Below are 15,417 nucleotides of genomic sequence, written 5' to 3'. Positions count from 1 at the left end.
TTGATAAAGCAATTGAAAATATTATTTCTAGGTTTAATCCTAAGACCACTTTTGCAGCTTGGCATTTTTTCTATGAAGATGCTCTCTAGTGTTAGTTGCATGAAAGGAGCACAAAAAGTTGATATATCCAGAGATGCTTTGAAAGAGTGAAGAGGAAGAAGACAGGAACAGCAAGGCCCGAAGTATATTAAGTGATAATTCATAAAAATTCATAAATTATTTCACCTGAAAGAATGACTACCTCGTAGCAGTTTTACTGGTAGAAATTTATTCACATCTCAGTCTTCTCATGTGCCTGCTGGGAAGCAGGTGGTGTTGCAGGAGAAGGCTCGGGTGTAGTGCAGCTACGTTCAGTGTGGATCGCAGAAACAGGTATACGTCTTACTGAGCATGTTTTAGTGACATATTTTCTATAGCAGCTTATGAACAGTGAGGAAAATTCTTCAGCCATTTAAAAAGATGGGACTAGATGTTTGTAACCCAGCTTGTTGGAAAAGTAAGCCAGCACACTAGAACAAGGTTGTCCCATGCAGTTTTGCATTCCGCTGTCTCATTCACTGAGGGTGAGCAGGCATCCTTGCATAACATGGGAGCTCCTGTGTAGGTCCTCTACCTTTGCAATGCACTGTACATAGAGGAAGATGTTAACAGAAAAAATTATCCAGGTGCATTTTTTTTCTTTTCCTATTTCAAAATGGAACAGTTGACTAGGGAAAAAAACACACACTAAATGAGCAAACTAAAACTGGAAGTTTTAACAGGTGAATACAACATTATTTGCTAAAGGAAATACATTTCAGTTTGCACTGCAATAAGTAAGAAATAAGGGGATAGGTCTTTGGATTTGCAAACAGGTACATACTCTTTTCTTTCTTTGTTAGAAGTTTTCCTTGTCTTTATATATGCTATACCAACTGTATTTGCACAATACTGGATGCACCAGACAAGAATTTGTAAACATCAGAAGAATGGTTTTGGCAAAAAAAATCCTTTCCAGTGGTAGAGCAACTGCTTATGACCTATGAAATGCTAAACTAAATCCAGCTATCAAGTATGTTTTCTTATGGTCTAGGACATAAGAACTCTCAAAGGTCACAAAGATCTTCTTCTGATCTTTGTGAATTTCCACACGTCTATTTTTGGGTAAGCCATCTTTTTTGTTTGTTTGTTTAGTTAAAGGGGCATTCTTTCTAATAGGTGGTAACAGTGAAGTATGGAAATCCCTACGTCTTACAATTTCTTCTTTGCGATACTGCAGAAGTGCTTCTTTGTTGAAGATATATGTAAAAATAATAAAAATAATAATGATAATTCTGTCAGTGATTTAAGGGAAGAATACACCTCTCTTGTGGAAACAGATGAAAATTACATGGAGATGATTCCATGATATTGAAGCCATTCTATAAATAGGCTCTGTCATCTTTTCAGTTCCTTCTGTGCTATCAGTTTGTGGAGCTTATTCAGAGCACACTGTTCATACATGATGAGGTTGATGTGTCTGCTTTCATCCCTGGTATGCATGCTTCTAGGGAAACTCAGGAAGTGTGGGCTGGATGAGTGGCCGGTGAGGTGGATTGAGAACTGGCTGAAAGGCAGAACTCAGAGGGTTGTCATCAGCGGCGCTGAGTCTAGTTGGAGGCCGGTAACTAGTGGTGTCCCCCAGGGGTCAGTACTCAGCCCAGTCTTGTTTAACTTCTTCATCAATGACCTGGATGAAGAGTTAGAATGTACCCTCAGCAAGTTTGCTGACGACACCAAACTGGGAGGTGTGGTGGATAGACCGGAAGGCTGTGCTGCCATTCGGTGATACCTGGACAGGCTGGAGAGTAGAGTGCAGAGGAACCTGATGAAGTTCAATAAGGGCAAGTGCAGGGTCCTTGCATCTGGGGAGGAACAACCCCATGCACTAGTACAGGCTTGGGGCGGACCTGCTGGAGAGCAGCTCTGCAGAGAGAGACCTGGGAGTGCTGGTGGACGACAAGTTGACCACGAGCCAGCAGTGTGCCCTGGCTGCCAAGAAGGCCAATGGGACCCCGGGGTGCATTAAGAGGAGTGTGGCCAGCAGGTCAAGGGAGGTTCTCCTTCCCCTCTACTGTGCCCTAGTGAGGCCCCATCTGGAGTACTCTGTCCAGTTCTGGGCTCCCCAATTCAAGAAAGATGAGGAGCTACTGGAGAGAGTCCAGCGGAGGGCTACGAAGATGACAAGGGGACTGGAGCATCTCTCCTGCGAGGAAAGGCTGAGGGAGCTGGGCTTGTTCAGCCTGAAGAAGAGGAGGCTGAGAGGGGACCTAATAAATGCTTATAAATATCTCAAGGGTGGGTGTCAAGAGGATGGGGCCAAACTCTTTTCAGTAGTGCCCAGCGACAGGACAAGGGGCAATGGGCACAAACTGAAGCACAGGAAGTTCCGTCTGAACGTGAGGAAGAACTTCTTCCCTCTGAGGGTGACGGAGCACTGGAACAGGCTGCCCAGGGAGGCTGTGGAGTCTCCTCCTCTGGAGATATTCAAGACCTGCCTGGGCAAGATCCTGTGCAGCCTGCTGTAGGTGACCCTGCTTCGGCAGGGGGGTTGGACTAGATCACCCACAGAGGTCCCTTCCAACCCCTACCATTCTGTGATTCTGTAACTTTTTTTGTGCCCAAGAGGAGTGTTTTTAATACTGTTTTTGTTTAAGCTACTTGCTTTGCCTATGGAAATGCTGATGTATTGACATCTCCACTCCCTTCAAATTTGCTGTTTGATTTCAAGAGAAATGCTGCTTTTTAGCCTAATTTTATTTCAGTAATGTTTATAAGTGTTTCATTCCTGCTGTTTCAAGGAACACCACCACAAATCTGGTTTTTCAGTTGAAGGTTTTGCAGCTTCTCATTTCTACAAGTAACTTCCTCTAAATTTTTTTCATGCCTAGAACTAAGGGTGGGGTATTTCCTCCTTTCCACCCACTCCCAACCTCTCAGCTGGTTTTTTTGCCTTTTTTTTTTTCCTATTTGACAACATTAAATATTTAAAGTCAGGTGCATATATCTTATGTACTATTCAGAGGGAAGAAGCAGGAGGAAGCAAGGGGAGAACTTAATTTTCCTGGTATTTTTTTTAATATATTGTGCTTGCTAGCAGAAACCAGATTTTACTAACAATAAATTCCAGGATTTCAGTAGATACTGCTGTCAGTAGTAGAAGTAGAGGTTTTTCTCTTGTAAATGAAATAGCTGTTGGAGACATCCACAATGAAATCATGTACCATCTCCAATCATTATGCATACGTTAGGGAGTCATGAGAATCTGTGCCCCAGTACCAGTACTTGGGGTTCATCCACTGATGAGCTCCATGTGAATGCTAAAGGGAAAGATTGAAACAAGAGTATTTCACAGAGAAGCAAAGTAATATTTAGGAGATAAAATATCATTCAAAATGTGGAAAAAAAATGGAAAGTCTCCCTTTAATATGTCTTCTGGGAGCAGCAGCATAATAGTAATAATGTTGATGTGGTCCTTAAGGAAAGGCAAACAACGTCCCATCCTTTTTCGAGCTCTGTGTTGCCTCAGATGGCTTGATATGCCTGCTAGTAACATCCTTTGCCTGTAGCTCCGTCACTCTTCCTCTTGAGCAAAAGCTGTGTAAACAAAACATTGAAAAATTAAACACATGCATCATCATTTTCCTGTCATCTATGTTATTTGGCTGTAACTTCTTCTTACACCATCACTTCCTAGTTTACTTCATGAAATACCTGTGTTGTAGCCTCGCGTACTTGGTGCCCTGGCTTCTCGTGGGGGAGGTGATACAAACTTTCTGTATGTTTTTCTGATTAACTGTAGACTTCTCCACCCATTGTCCTGAACACAGACTCAGTTTAGAGGTCTGGCTAGACAAGCTACTCCTAATGAGAGAGCCCATTAGTTTCAGTTTGCTTCTGAAGAAGTTTGGTATCCTTTGGAATGAAATACTGAAAAGATTTCCTACTCATAGACATGTTGCAGCACTAAGTTATCTAACCTGATGCCGTACTTTGAAGCAGGATGGAATATACCTAAATAATTCCCTGGCAAATATGTGTTTATTAGAAGTCTGTTCTTTAAATTCTCAAGCAAGTGGACTCCACAAACTTAGTTATTCTTTAGTAAGATTGGTTACTGTGACTTTTTTGTGATTTTTGGTAGTTGAGGTTAATTTAATTTAGTTGTTATCTTACTCTTAGTGGACAGAAAGAACAATTTGCCGGTGGCTTTCTTTGACAAGGCAGCAGGCTGAATGGAAAGGGAGACAGAAGTAAACATGTGAAAAGATTCCGCCACCCCTCCATGAAACCAGCATAGAATAAAAGGGAATGTTATTCAAATTAAGCATCCCACATGCAGTTTTGCCATCTGTGGCACCATATTTGGTCTTTATATAATGTTCACAGAAGAAGACTAGCTATGACTATATTGAAAATATTATACCTTAAGCATTTCCCATAAGGTGATGCATCAAGGTGTTACTAATGTGCCTTCCAAAGCCTGTGACAGAGACGAGCCATGCAAAGCCTGGAATAATTCAGCAGTAGACCACAAAAGAATATAAGAAATGCTTTGCAGTATCACACAGAAGTCAAGGAAGCCAGCTTTCTTAGGCAAGATGATGTCATTCTGCTTTGGGATATCATGAGAAAGGGCTCTTAGACTTGTTCTGTGTTTCCTTCAATGTTGATAAATGTTAACGTACAAGAAGGGATTCCCTGCTTAGGACATGACACATCTTAAAGCAAGGGTACTCCAGACACTTCAGTAGATGTTCTCGTCCCTAACCATTTCCTCCATGGTATGCAAAGGATAATGCAAGGTATCTCCACTGAAACTTTGTGGCTCCGCTGCAGTCAGAACAGGAGGAAATACCTTCCAGTGACAGCCAGTCATAGCATGTGGAAAAAATGGGGTGACAAGTACTTTCAGCTTGAAGATTCTTAGGAAGTTTTGCTATAATCTGATTTTTAGTAAGACTTCTAATGCAGTCCCATGTGACATTGTTCACACTAGGTCAGAATCCACCTTCACCTACCCATAATCCCCAGTAGGCTGTAAGTAGAGTGCAAAAACGACACAAACATGGCAATTTCCCCTTTTGCTCCCCTCACCATGACAAGCTGTTACTCAAGGAGTACCAGAACTAGAAGGTAATATATTGGCCTTTAGTAGCCTGGATAGAATTTTTTCTTTGAATTTGTCTAGTTACTTTTCAACTTTTGTATGTTTTTATAATCCACGCATCCTAAAGCAGTGAATTTTACAGTTTTTCATACACATTGTGTGAAAAAGTCCATCATGTTGAGATTAGAGAATATAAGATACACTAGGTGTGGGCTGGATGGAAATTATAACAGTGTGGATGCTCAGTTAACTGCAAAATTATTCTTAGAGGGTAGCTATCAACACTTCACTATCGTACAAAGAAATACCAAGTGGCATTCTGTGGTGGTATGTCCTAGGTCAATTAATCATAAAAATAGCCATTAATAATATGGGAGGGATAACAAAGAGCCTTTTTATAATCAACTGTGTCATTCAAAGTCTCCAAAGGGAGAAACTCAGAAGTATTTGCAAGAACTGTAGAAGATCATGAGAAATTGGATATGTGGCTTGAAATCGGTAAAATGAAATTCAACAAGGAAAGGCACCCACTACTGCACTTTGGGAAGGAAAAAATCATATGCACAAATACAAAATGTCATGCGGAACTGTGCCAAAAGGCTTACTGAAGTCAAAATCCATCATGTTTTTCATTTTCTTTCTATCAACTCAGCTTCCTCCCTGACAGTGAAAGAAGTCACACTGATCTGCACTGAGCAAATCTTTTTTGACTCTTCTTATTACCTTAGTCTCCTCTAGTTGCTCTCAGACTTTTCGATCAGTTAATAATTCATCCTAGTATTTTCGGGGGGATGAAAGGAAGACCCTCTCTTCCTTCTCCCTGTGTAACAGAAGACAGGTGCTCCGTGTGCCCAGATCCAGTGCTCTCAGACATTGCCATCAACTCACAAGATTTCTGGGATTTTCATTAATCATCATTATGAAAGCCTCACTTTAACTAATAAATTGTGAGGTGAAAAAGTAGTCTTCATCAATATGCTATAGCATATGGATTTTGGGGAAAAAGTTAACTGGCACCAAAGACCATTAATTTTACCCAAGAGAAATATTTAAGCAGCTTATCATCTACAATTTTAAGAAGCCATAAACAGTTGCCTCCATGAGCAAACAGTTGGCTTCCAAAAGTGCCTACCACATTAATCTGTTTTGCTGATATAAAATTTCAGTTGCACGAATATTTGGATGATTTGCATATGCTTTGCTCAGTCCTATGAAAGCACTGCTAAGCATGTCTAATAAGTGAAATCCAAAAACATAGTGATTCATTTGGAATATAAGAGACTGAATTCTTTTAGATGCAGAGAGTCTCTAATTACTCCCTAGTCACAAATTCATCCTCATTTCGGATCTCAAATGTAAATGTGTGCAGTCTTTATGGAGCAAATTTGTGAGTGGAAAAATACTCAGATTTGTGTCACTGTACTGGGCAAAATATAATCAGAAAGAATCAGCAGTACAAAAAAAAGATACTGGCCAGGCAGCTTCCCAGACCACGACACTTGTCGACAGCTGGAGTGCATGTGGGCATGTCTTCACTGCAGGGTGAATCACAGAGTGTGACTGTGCATGCTACCTTAATCCACAAGTGGTCAATGGGATCCCTTTTAGACAAAGACAATATTTCTTCTTAATTATTTTATAACACTTGAGCGTTTGGATAGACAAGGATTACATGTGTTGAAGTAATGATGTAGTGCCTTCCAGGAGAAAAAGTCTCCCTATGAAGGTCTGGCTTACAACACCACTCCTAAGATGCAGGGCACAGTGGGTTAGAGACTGTATTTGTCTAGTACAAATCCTTCAGCAGCATATCTCCTGCTTTTGAGTATTTTTTTTCAAAAAAGGGTTGTGAGTCATTTTTCCCCCAATCTATTCAAGATGATCTGCATCAGGGCATTCAAATACCATCATTAGAAAATAAAGCACCAACCAAGTGAAGCTGATCAAGGATGCTTTACTGCAAAATAGTTCAGACTGAGCGTAGAAACTTAGCAATTGATTCCACTCTTTGCTGATAGTAATCCCTAGCCTTGTGTCTGCAGAAGATGTATAGGATCTTACCCTGTCATGGCATTAACACAGATAGAAGCGGACTGCTGTGAGAGCCAGGTTAGGCACAGTTTTATTTAAGGCTTGTGCTTATGTGGTCAGACTTGGTCCTAGGCCTCTAAATTCAAGTTTAGGTACTTAAATAAAATAGCCCATTTATTTGTTTTACAACTGTATAATTCATACAGTAGACAAATAGATATACATAAAAATATGAATAAAAATATTATAACCCTCAGTCTTCTGTTCCTCTCCTTTTGCTGAATGCAGGATACTACACATCATGTTTTAAATAGACCTGACAGTGATATAAATATGATTATCCATTTTAATCCTGCTATTTAAAATGGAAATAACACAGAGTTAGCTTGTCACATTAAATCTGAATCTACACATACAGTCTTACTCAGACCTATATCCAAAATACATGAGAAAAAAAGTGTGGCTACTCTTGACGTTAGCATATAGATCAAACTTCTTTACAGAGCTGAGACATCATGCAGATCTAATACGGTTTTCTTAGTATAATTTAGGGCCAGGAAACAAGTAGGGAATAGGATTCAGTGATCTCTCATTTGGGCTGTAGAACTCGCTTACATATTCATTTTATTCAGAGAAGCTTGTCTGATCTTTTTTAATGTACTCTGCTTTCATTATGTCAGCCCCGGTATCTGCAGCTGACTGTGAAAAGATTGACATTTGCTTTTTTAACTTTATTCACAAGTGTTTCCTGCCAGCCAAATATAAGTTGTGTGAACTGTTAACTTAGTTTGCATATCAGTTGCCTTATTATCACCAAACATTTGTTTTGAGAGAATTTTGGTTGCAATATTTTTTTACACATTTTCAGTAATTTCAGCAGTGTTAATTACTATGACTGGGTATAGGCTTCTACAAAATGCATGTTTGTGATCACACATAAACAAGTATCAGCCTACACAATTTGGCAAATAATTCAACGTGCTATCACAGAAAAGAGTTGTAAGATTTTTTTTTTACTGTACTTGGGCATATACTAAATTTCTTGTTATTTCATTTACTCTACCATAGAGTTTATTTTGACTTGTTATAGGTCTTCAGTAGGTAATGGTTACCAGTGCATAGCAGTGGAGCATTCAGAACTATAAATACTTGAAAACTGGTGAATCACCTTCCACTTCTTATGAGTCATAAGCATCTTAGTGGGTTTTGCAATTTAACAAGTTTTGGATTTGTATAATCATAACTAAAAATGAACTTGTTGTCTGTTTACAACCTCAAAACCAGCATTTTTTTCACCAGGAAATCTTGCTGTTATAGAGGAGTTTTAGACCTTTCTTTTCAAGTATTTGCTGAAACTTCAGCATTTATCTGAGCTTTTTTTTTCCATCAAGAAATGGGGAACAAACAATTCAGCAGAGAAATTTGAGGTGCTGATGTGCTGTCATAGGCTTTCTTAAGATATCCTCAAAAATAAATTAAATTTTAGTTAGAAGTACTGTGTACCTAAACAGTTGGACGGACTGCTGTTGAAGTGTCTGCTTGCTTAAACGATTCAAAAAACTTTTTTGGTCTTGATGAAAGATGGTGCCTCCTGAGAGGCTTTTCTGGTGGGGATTGGCTCCCAGCTGAACAACTGTGATCTGCCAGTGGGCCCTGGGATGCTTCTGCATTTGCCTCCTGACCAGCAAAGCCACAGACCCATGTCTTTCCAAACACACATGCTGCCTTTCATGAGACCACAGCTTTGTAATTTATTACCAGGTAGGGAGCATGGTTTTGATTGTTGTGCTTGGCTTTTCATGAACTTGACTGAGTGTAGTATCCCATTTCAGTTGAGCTTGGCGTGCCTCGTCTGAATGTGTGCCGTAAGCAGACGTGTTTTGTTGGGTTGGTCATACAAGAGACAGGTCACGCATTTGAACAAATTAGAGGTGTCCTTAGCTTTAAAATGGAAGTAGGCATTTCTCTCCCCCATAACTGTGCAAGTTAATCATGTCTAATTGAGAACCCTTCCAAGTCTGTATTTCCTAGATTTATTAGTGTTGTCAGTGTACTTCATATCAGCTTTGAAAATGATTATATGATTCCCAGCAATTCTGGTATGTCATAGTCTTCCTGTCAATAAGGTCAAAATTTGTTGCTTATTTTTTCCAGTGAACAAAGTCGGTCCATTCCATAATCACAAGAAATGTCACCAAAAATTGTAATCGTAAAGTCTTTGGGGCTGAAACTGCAGGGAGTGCCCAGAAGCTGAAGCATTCGAGTTCCTTATTGCTACTGTACTAAATAAATAGCAATGATGAATGCTTGGGAAACCTGACATCAGCTCAGGGAAAAGCATGACTGCACATGGATTTGCTTTAATTTTTTCCAAACTGTCTCTGAATAAAAAAAGAATTTAAATATATTAGGAAGCATTATTCTCTTCTGTAAAAAAGGATATGCAACCCTCAGATCTGCTGTAATTGTGTCTGTGGTTGGCTGCTCTCAGTTAAAACTGGGAGTTCCTCACCAACCCACCTAGATTTGCCCAGATATGTCCACACTGCTTATTCTCAGTGTGTGCAGGCACAAGTGCATACACAGGTCTTTTTGGAGCGTTTAGTCCAAACTGTCCTCTCTTATTGGGATTTGCTTTGGTTTGAGCTTTACAACCAAAAACTATTATTTTTTTTCCCCATATTTTGCTCTGTGTGAGAGTCATTTATGAACCTCTTTCCCTCTAAGACAAACATTCATCCTGTACCCTGTCTGTGGTTGTTTAATCTTGACCACCAATCCAGAATTGAAAAAAATAAGGGAAATTCCCTGGTATGTCAAATTATATGTGCAACATCTGTTGCTGACTGTGTAATTCATACCAAACTGCACACGAAGCATCTATTGCAGAAGCCTCCGTCTTCTTACAGACCCCTCAGATAACTTTTCATCCCTCATAGCCATAAACAATGTCTCTTGATTAAGTGTATGTGTGGCAACATGTGTTTGCAAGATGGATTCATTAATCATAGTGGAAAATACTTGGCATCTTGTAGCGGTTTTGACCGTGCAGCAGTTGCAGTTTTAGAGCATTTGGACCCCACGAGCACAATGTGAAATGTTAATAACATCAGTGCGGGTCTATTTTAAACATGGCTCTGAAATAAATTCTATTATGGAAGCTGTGGAAACTGTCACAATGAGTATATTTCCTCATTTAAAGTAATAAAGAATGCTTAAGCGGGCCCCAGAGCTGCTTTCCGTGTTCTGCAGCGTTGATGGTGCATGTCTGCGGTGTGGAAGCCCAGCTCGGCAGGGTGCGGGGTCGGCAGGTTTTGAAGCCTGTCCTAAAATCTGCTGGTGAACCTGATGCTGTGGGAGAAGCGCTTGCCGGACAAGACGTTTCTTCCCTGGGTCACTTTGTACTTCGTTTAATATGTTGCTTCTAGATGCTCGCTATGCAGCGGTGTGCATCGTCTCCCAGAATTAAGGCTGTTACCCCAGATTTCACTTGTGTTGCTTGTTTTATCTTTTGCTTGAGAGAGGTGTGAAAGGGGGATTTCAGTCTCCAGTAAATAGCAACGTGGAAAACAGTTATGTGATTCTGACTTTAACTTACTTGAAGTGCTACATTTCAGGCTTCATAAAATTGTTTTATCCTTCTCATAAGAAAGTGTATGTAATTAGTAATTATAGTAGTTACTAATGGGAGTCGTACATTAGGTGTCATGACCTAACATACATATTAGCCTGTTTTAACGAGTCAGACTAGCAAAGAAAAGACAGTTTAATGTTAAAACTTTTCAGGAAACTCTTCATTGTGGTCTTCTCTAGCAAATAAGTATTCAGATCTTGTGGTTGCTTTTAGTGAAGTTGATTTATGCTCAGGTATTAAATACAAATTCACAATGTGTGTCAGTGAACATATATCAGTGTTACCATACCTTGTCTGAGCAAAGGTTTCTGACAGATGGATTGATTTTATCTGACTATTCTTATTACATTATCTATCCAAAATCACAACTAAATGTTTTTTTTCTATGTTTGGACAAAAAAGAAAGTAAAAATAAATTTTAGATTAATAAAAAAAATCTATGCTAAAAAGCTATTAATCTTAAAGTTTAAACCCTTTAAGCTTAAATTCAGAAAGATGTTGAAATTAAGAAACAGTCAAAATGCAAAAGCAAAGGACTGTAATTTGTTTCAGCATTTTGACATTTAAAAATTACATATTCTAAGAACATTATTATAGAAATTTGGTGCAAATTTGTAAGCCGTTCAATCAATGGACAATTATTTATGCCCTGAAAAAAATAATTGAACTTCATGTAGTTATCATCATATTAATTATTTTTATATAGCTAATGTGCAGTGCTTGTTTTGTTATTAAATTGTTGCACAAGAAGTTAACTGCAGTAGTAACTTTGAAATCTACCATGCTAATGGTATTAAACTTGAATTTACCAGTTGCACGTTTTTCCTATCTATATGGTCACATTTGTTCTGTAGGAGGAAATCCAGGCATAAAACTAATACAAAGTACTGCTTTGATGGTTTCCTAGTTTTTTTCAGTGGTTTCAAATAAGGATGCTGATGCTATGCTGACATGTTTTTTCAAAGAAGTTATGTTATGTAATCATAACTATGAACACAATTATGAACATATCATAGCTGATAAATAGTACAAAACCAACTCTCGTGATTTTATTTCTGATGTTCATGTTTACTAGGAGGACATATTACATGGTCTGAATTTTTCAGTGCTTTACCAAGAAAGTCAAGTGCCACTTTTTGATTTTCCAGGGCTTAGTTATTGAACGGCTCGGACGCCGGCCTCTTCTCATCGGAGGTTTTGGGCTGATGATTATCTTCTTTGCCGCACTTACTGTCTCTCTGACTTTACAGGTAACACTACGGTCACTACAGATTTTTACTCTCTTTCTTGCCTATGTTAAACACCAGGTGCTCAATACATTTTGGCATCGGCATTCCTGCATAAGCCAATCCTTTTAATCAGTTTGACATAAAGATTCAAATGTCTGTCTTTTGCTTAGCCATAGCAGCTTTACATTAAAAAGCCATAGGGGCTTTGTCAAGTTCTGTTTCTTTAACTCAAAGATTCATGCACGTCAGGAGCTGTTATGAAGACAGTTTTACCCATAGTTGGGTAAATAGTTCACCCATATTCCATGTTACTATCTTTGTTTGTAATGCAGTTTTTGTGAGATTTCTTTCATCTTTTGCAAGTCATCCTTATTCTCAGTTTTGGATTGTTTTTTCCAGTAGTGAAAAAATTCCATGTTTTATGTTTCTTTCAAGTTACATTTCTGATATTTTTATTGAAAATATAAAGACTTAGTCTTTGCAGAACATCTGCACTTAAGTTCTCAGATCTTATTAGCAGTCAGTTCCCCAGCTATTTCAAATGGTCAGAGGATCATTAAACCATTCTAAATACTGACCCTAAGTAATTTTTCCTTCTTTAGCTTCCATTTTCATAATGATGCAATTTCTTTCTGTTCCTGAGAGCTTTTAAGAAGTAAAGCTGGCAGTCTGCAATGGCATGGTTTGGGGTGGACTTTCATCAAGCTGGTTTTTTGCTGTCATTGATTCCTGTGTCTTGCCATTAATCTGACTTTCAAATCTTTTTTCTTGGTTGAAAAGGGTCAGTAATTCAGTTTACCTAGCAGGTGTATGCAACACTATTGTGAAGTTTCATATGACTTAGCTGTATGTACAACACGATAAAGTTTTACTTCACATACCCATCATGACAACTGTGAGACAGCTCTCCAAAAGAGAGATGTTACTGCACCTTTTGTATGCTGACTGAAAAATTCTCGTCCAAATCTTGCAAAACCTAGTTTGATGAGTAAGGACCTTCAGCTGCTGGAAATCTGTGAAGTTGGAGTGCCTTTCAGCTGTACATCCTTTCAGAAGTGTCTGAATCTGTTAAATATTAGAGATTAGGTGTTGCTTTGGACAAAGTACCAGGGCACAAATAGGCTTGATCTCAGAGGAATTTGTATCTACTCCGTGTTTGCACCTTCCCTCTCTCGATGCCTTTAGAGACCTTGGATCTGTGTTCAGACGAGAACTCCAAAATGTGTAATTTTGATGCCTAGGAGACCATGTTTTCCACATAACTAAAGGACCAACCCAGACTGAAAGAGAAAAAAACATTGGAAAATGTTGGTCTTTATTTAACACTGAAATAAATACTTACCTATTTTAGCAAGTATATTTTTACAGTGCCACTCAAGGTGATAGTTTCGATACTACAGTTACACGTATCTTAATCAACTTTTCAGAAATAGTAAAATTCTAATTACAATGGCATTCATACTTTGCTGATGGGAAAAAAAACACTGATGAAGAAAGAACAGAATGGCAAACCATGGGTTTTTCCCATCTATTAGTATTATTTCCAAGAATTCACACACATGGTTAAGAAACAGTGTCCTGAAAACTCAGTAGAAATTGCTCATTGTATTTCAAGTTCCTATCATTTCAAGGTCTGAATAAAGAAAAATCTGCTTAGAAGTAGAAAAAGGATTGCTTTGTGAGGAAAATAGGTGATTCCATTAACAATTTATTTAAAGAACAATTTATAGTCTGTTTTGTTTTCCACTGTACCTTTTGTTTGTATACATGGCCCTCCTTGTCTGCAAAATCAGATTGTGGCTAAAAAAACCTGGACTGTGGCTTTCACATGCTTTGCTAAGGTTCAGATACAGTTGTCCTACCGAAAAGCAGCCTGTCGTGTCTAGATTTCAGCTCAGCCTTTAACTGGTGAACTTTGAAGCTCTATGAGCCATCATAGTTGCTCTTTTTAAACATCACTGAAATACCTGAGCAGCATAGAGGCACCGAATCTGTTTAATGGAAAGAAAAACTCTTTTCCAGGTTGACTTGAAATTCAGCGCAAGAAGTTGTAAACTTTCAGAGTTGTGACTTCTGTGGTGCAAGAGGTTGTCTAGTGTTTCTTTACAGGGATTCCACAGAGACCAAGACCTTTAAAAGAAATCATCTAATAAGGTTCTACAGAAATACTGTGATTTTCTAAAGTAATCCTAGACTGATTCTGAAATAGATAAAGAATCATGGAAAACACTATCTATTATTTGTGATTTTTTTTTAAATATTGGTGATACCTACAATATACTGAACGTGAATGTCTTTTATCTACCCAGAAAACTGTGCATTGGCTTCCTTACTTCAGTATATTTTGCATCCTTGCAATCATTGCATCGTTCTGCACTGGACCAGGTATGTCTATATTTTTTCATGTGTCTTTGTACATCAAAGCACAGATATTTTTGCACTGGCACTGTGTTAACAAATTGCTTGTAGGGAGCTTCACTTTACCCATATCTGAAAACCACAAGGGGTCTAAGACAATAAAAGGTGATAACAATACAAACTGATAGCAACATTCTTGATTAAAACCTGTGTACACATGCATTCCCACTTAGCTGTCAGCATAATTGAGAACTAGTGTCTAAATTGCAATCAGTACCAAATTAAAATGTTGGCTGTTATTGTAGGATCGCTACAATTTTGTAAATCTATGAAAAACACTCAGACTGGAAGCTAAATGTTTATTTATTTATCACCGCTTGTGTTAACAGTTCAATGCCAGTAGAATGCAAATGGGTCACTGGTGGAGGAAGTGGACAGTTGTGTGTGGTTCCTTTTCTCTTCCTTTCCAAAGACATAGAAGTGCTGTGCAAGAGGGTTTGTGCTTACTTGTGATAGGAATATAGTGGTGATGCCATGAAAAGCTGGAGTTGAAGACTCAATAGTCAGAGGGATATTAAGCAGGTATTCTTTATTGCGGTGCCGGGCACACGGGGGATCTCTCCTCCAAATGTGCGTGCCAAATACCCTCTCATTTCAGGTTAAATACAATCACAGTATACATATTCATTATATTTCTGAGAAATGCTTAGCATATTAATTAATTTTTCCAAGAACTGATTAGCATATGTTAATGTCTTTCACACATGTCTGTTAGCATCCTCGAGTGGTCTTTGGGGCTCTAAGATGAAGGCTTATACTCCTCATCACAGTGTCCGCTGGTTGACCTTTGTTTCTGCGCAAACTCAGTTCTAAGATCAGTTTACCGTATCCTTCCAGGTTGTTGCTGTGGTCTCATTGCCCTCTTGGTCCCTCTTTATCTCTGTAGCTTGGTGCATCTGCCCTCCCAAGGCTGAGCTGTCTGGGGTAGAATTATTTAGGAGCCTCTCTATCTTAGAGCTTTCCTGTGTTCTCAAAAT

The 15,417-nt window shown here is 38.8% G+C and overlaps 1 protein-coding gene across 4 annotated transcripts in view; it reads left to right on the top strand.

Moving 5' to 3' along the window:
• Positions 1 to 15,417, top strand: part of SLC2A9 (solute carrier family 2 member 9) — a 117,996-nt gene that overhangs the window by 55,755 nt on the left and 46,824 nt on the right. For all 4 annotated transcript variants that reach the window (XM_075420535.1, XM_075420532.1, XM_075420534.1 and 1 more), the window contains exons 9-10: positions 11,942 to 12,043; positions 14,332 to 14,407. In XM_075420535.1, the coding sequence (XP_075276650.1) occupies positions 11,942 to 12,043; positions 14,332 to 14,407 (178 nt within the window). The remainder of the gene's footprint in view (positions 1 to 11,941; positions 12,044 to 14,331; positions 14,408 to 15,417) is intronic.

This window comes from Opisthocomus hoazin, chromosome 5 (assembly GCF_030867145.1).
Source record: "Opisthocomus hoazin isolate bOpiHoa1 chromosome 5, bOpiHoa1.hap1, whole genome shotgun sequence".
NCBI classification, from domain to species: Eukaryota; Metazoa; Chordata; class Aves; order Opisthocomiformes; family Opisthocomidae; genus Opisthocomus; species Opisthocomus hoazin.
This window is presented reverse-complemented; position numbering and strand designations above follow the sequence as displayed.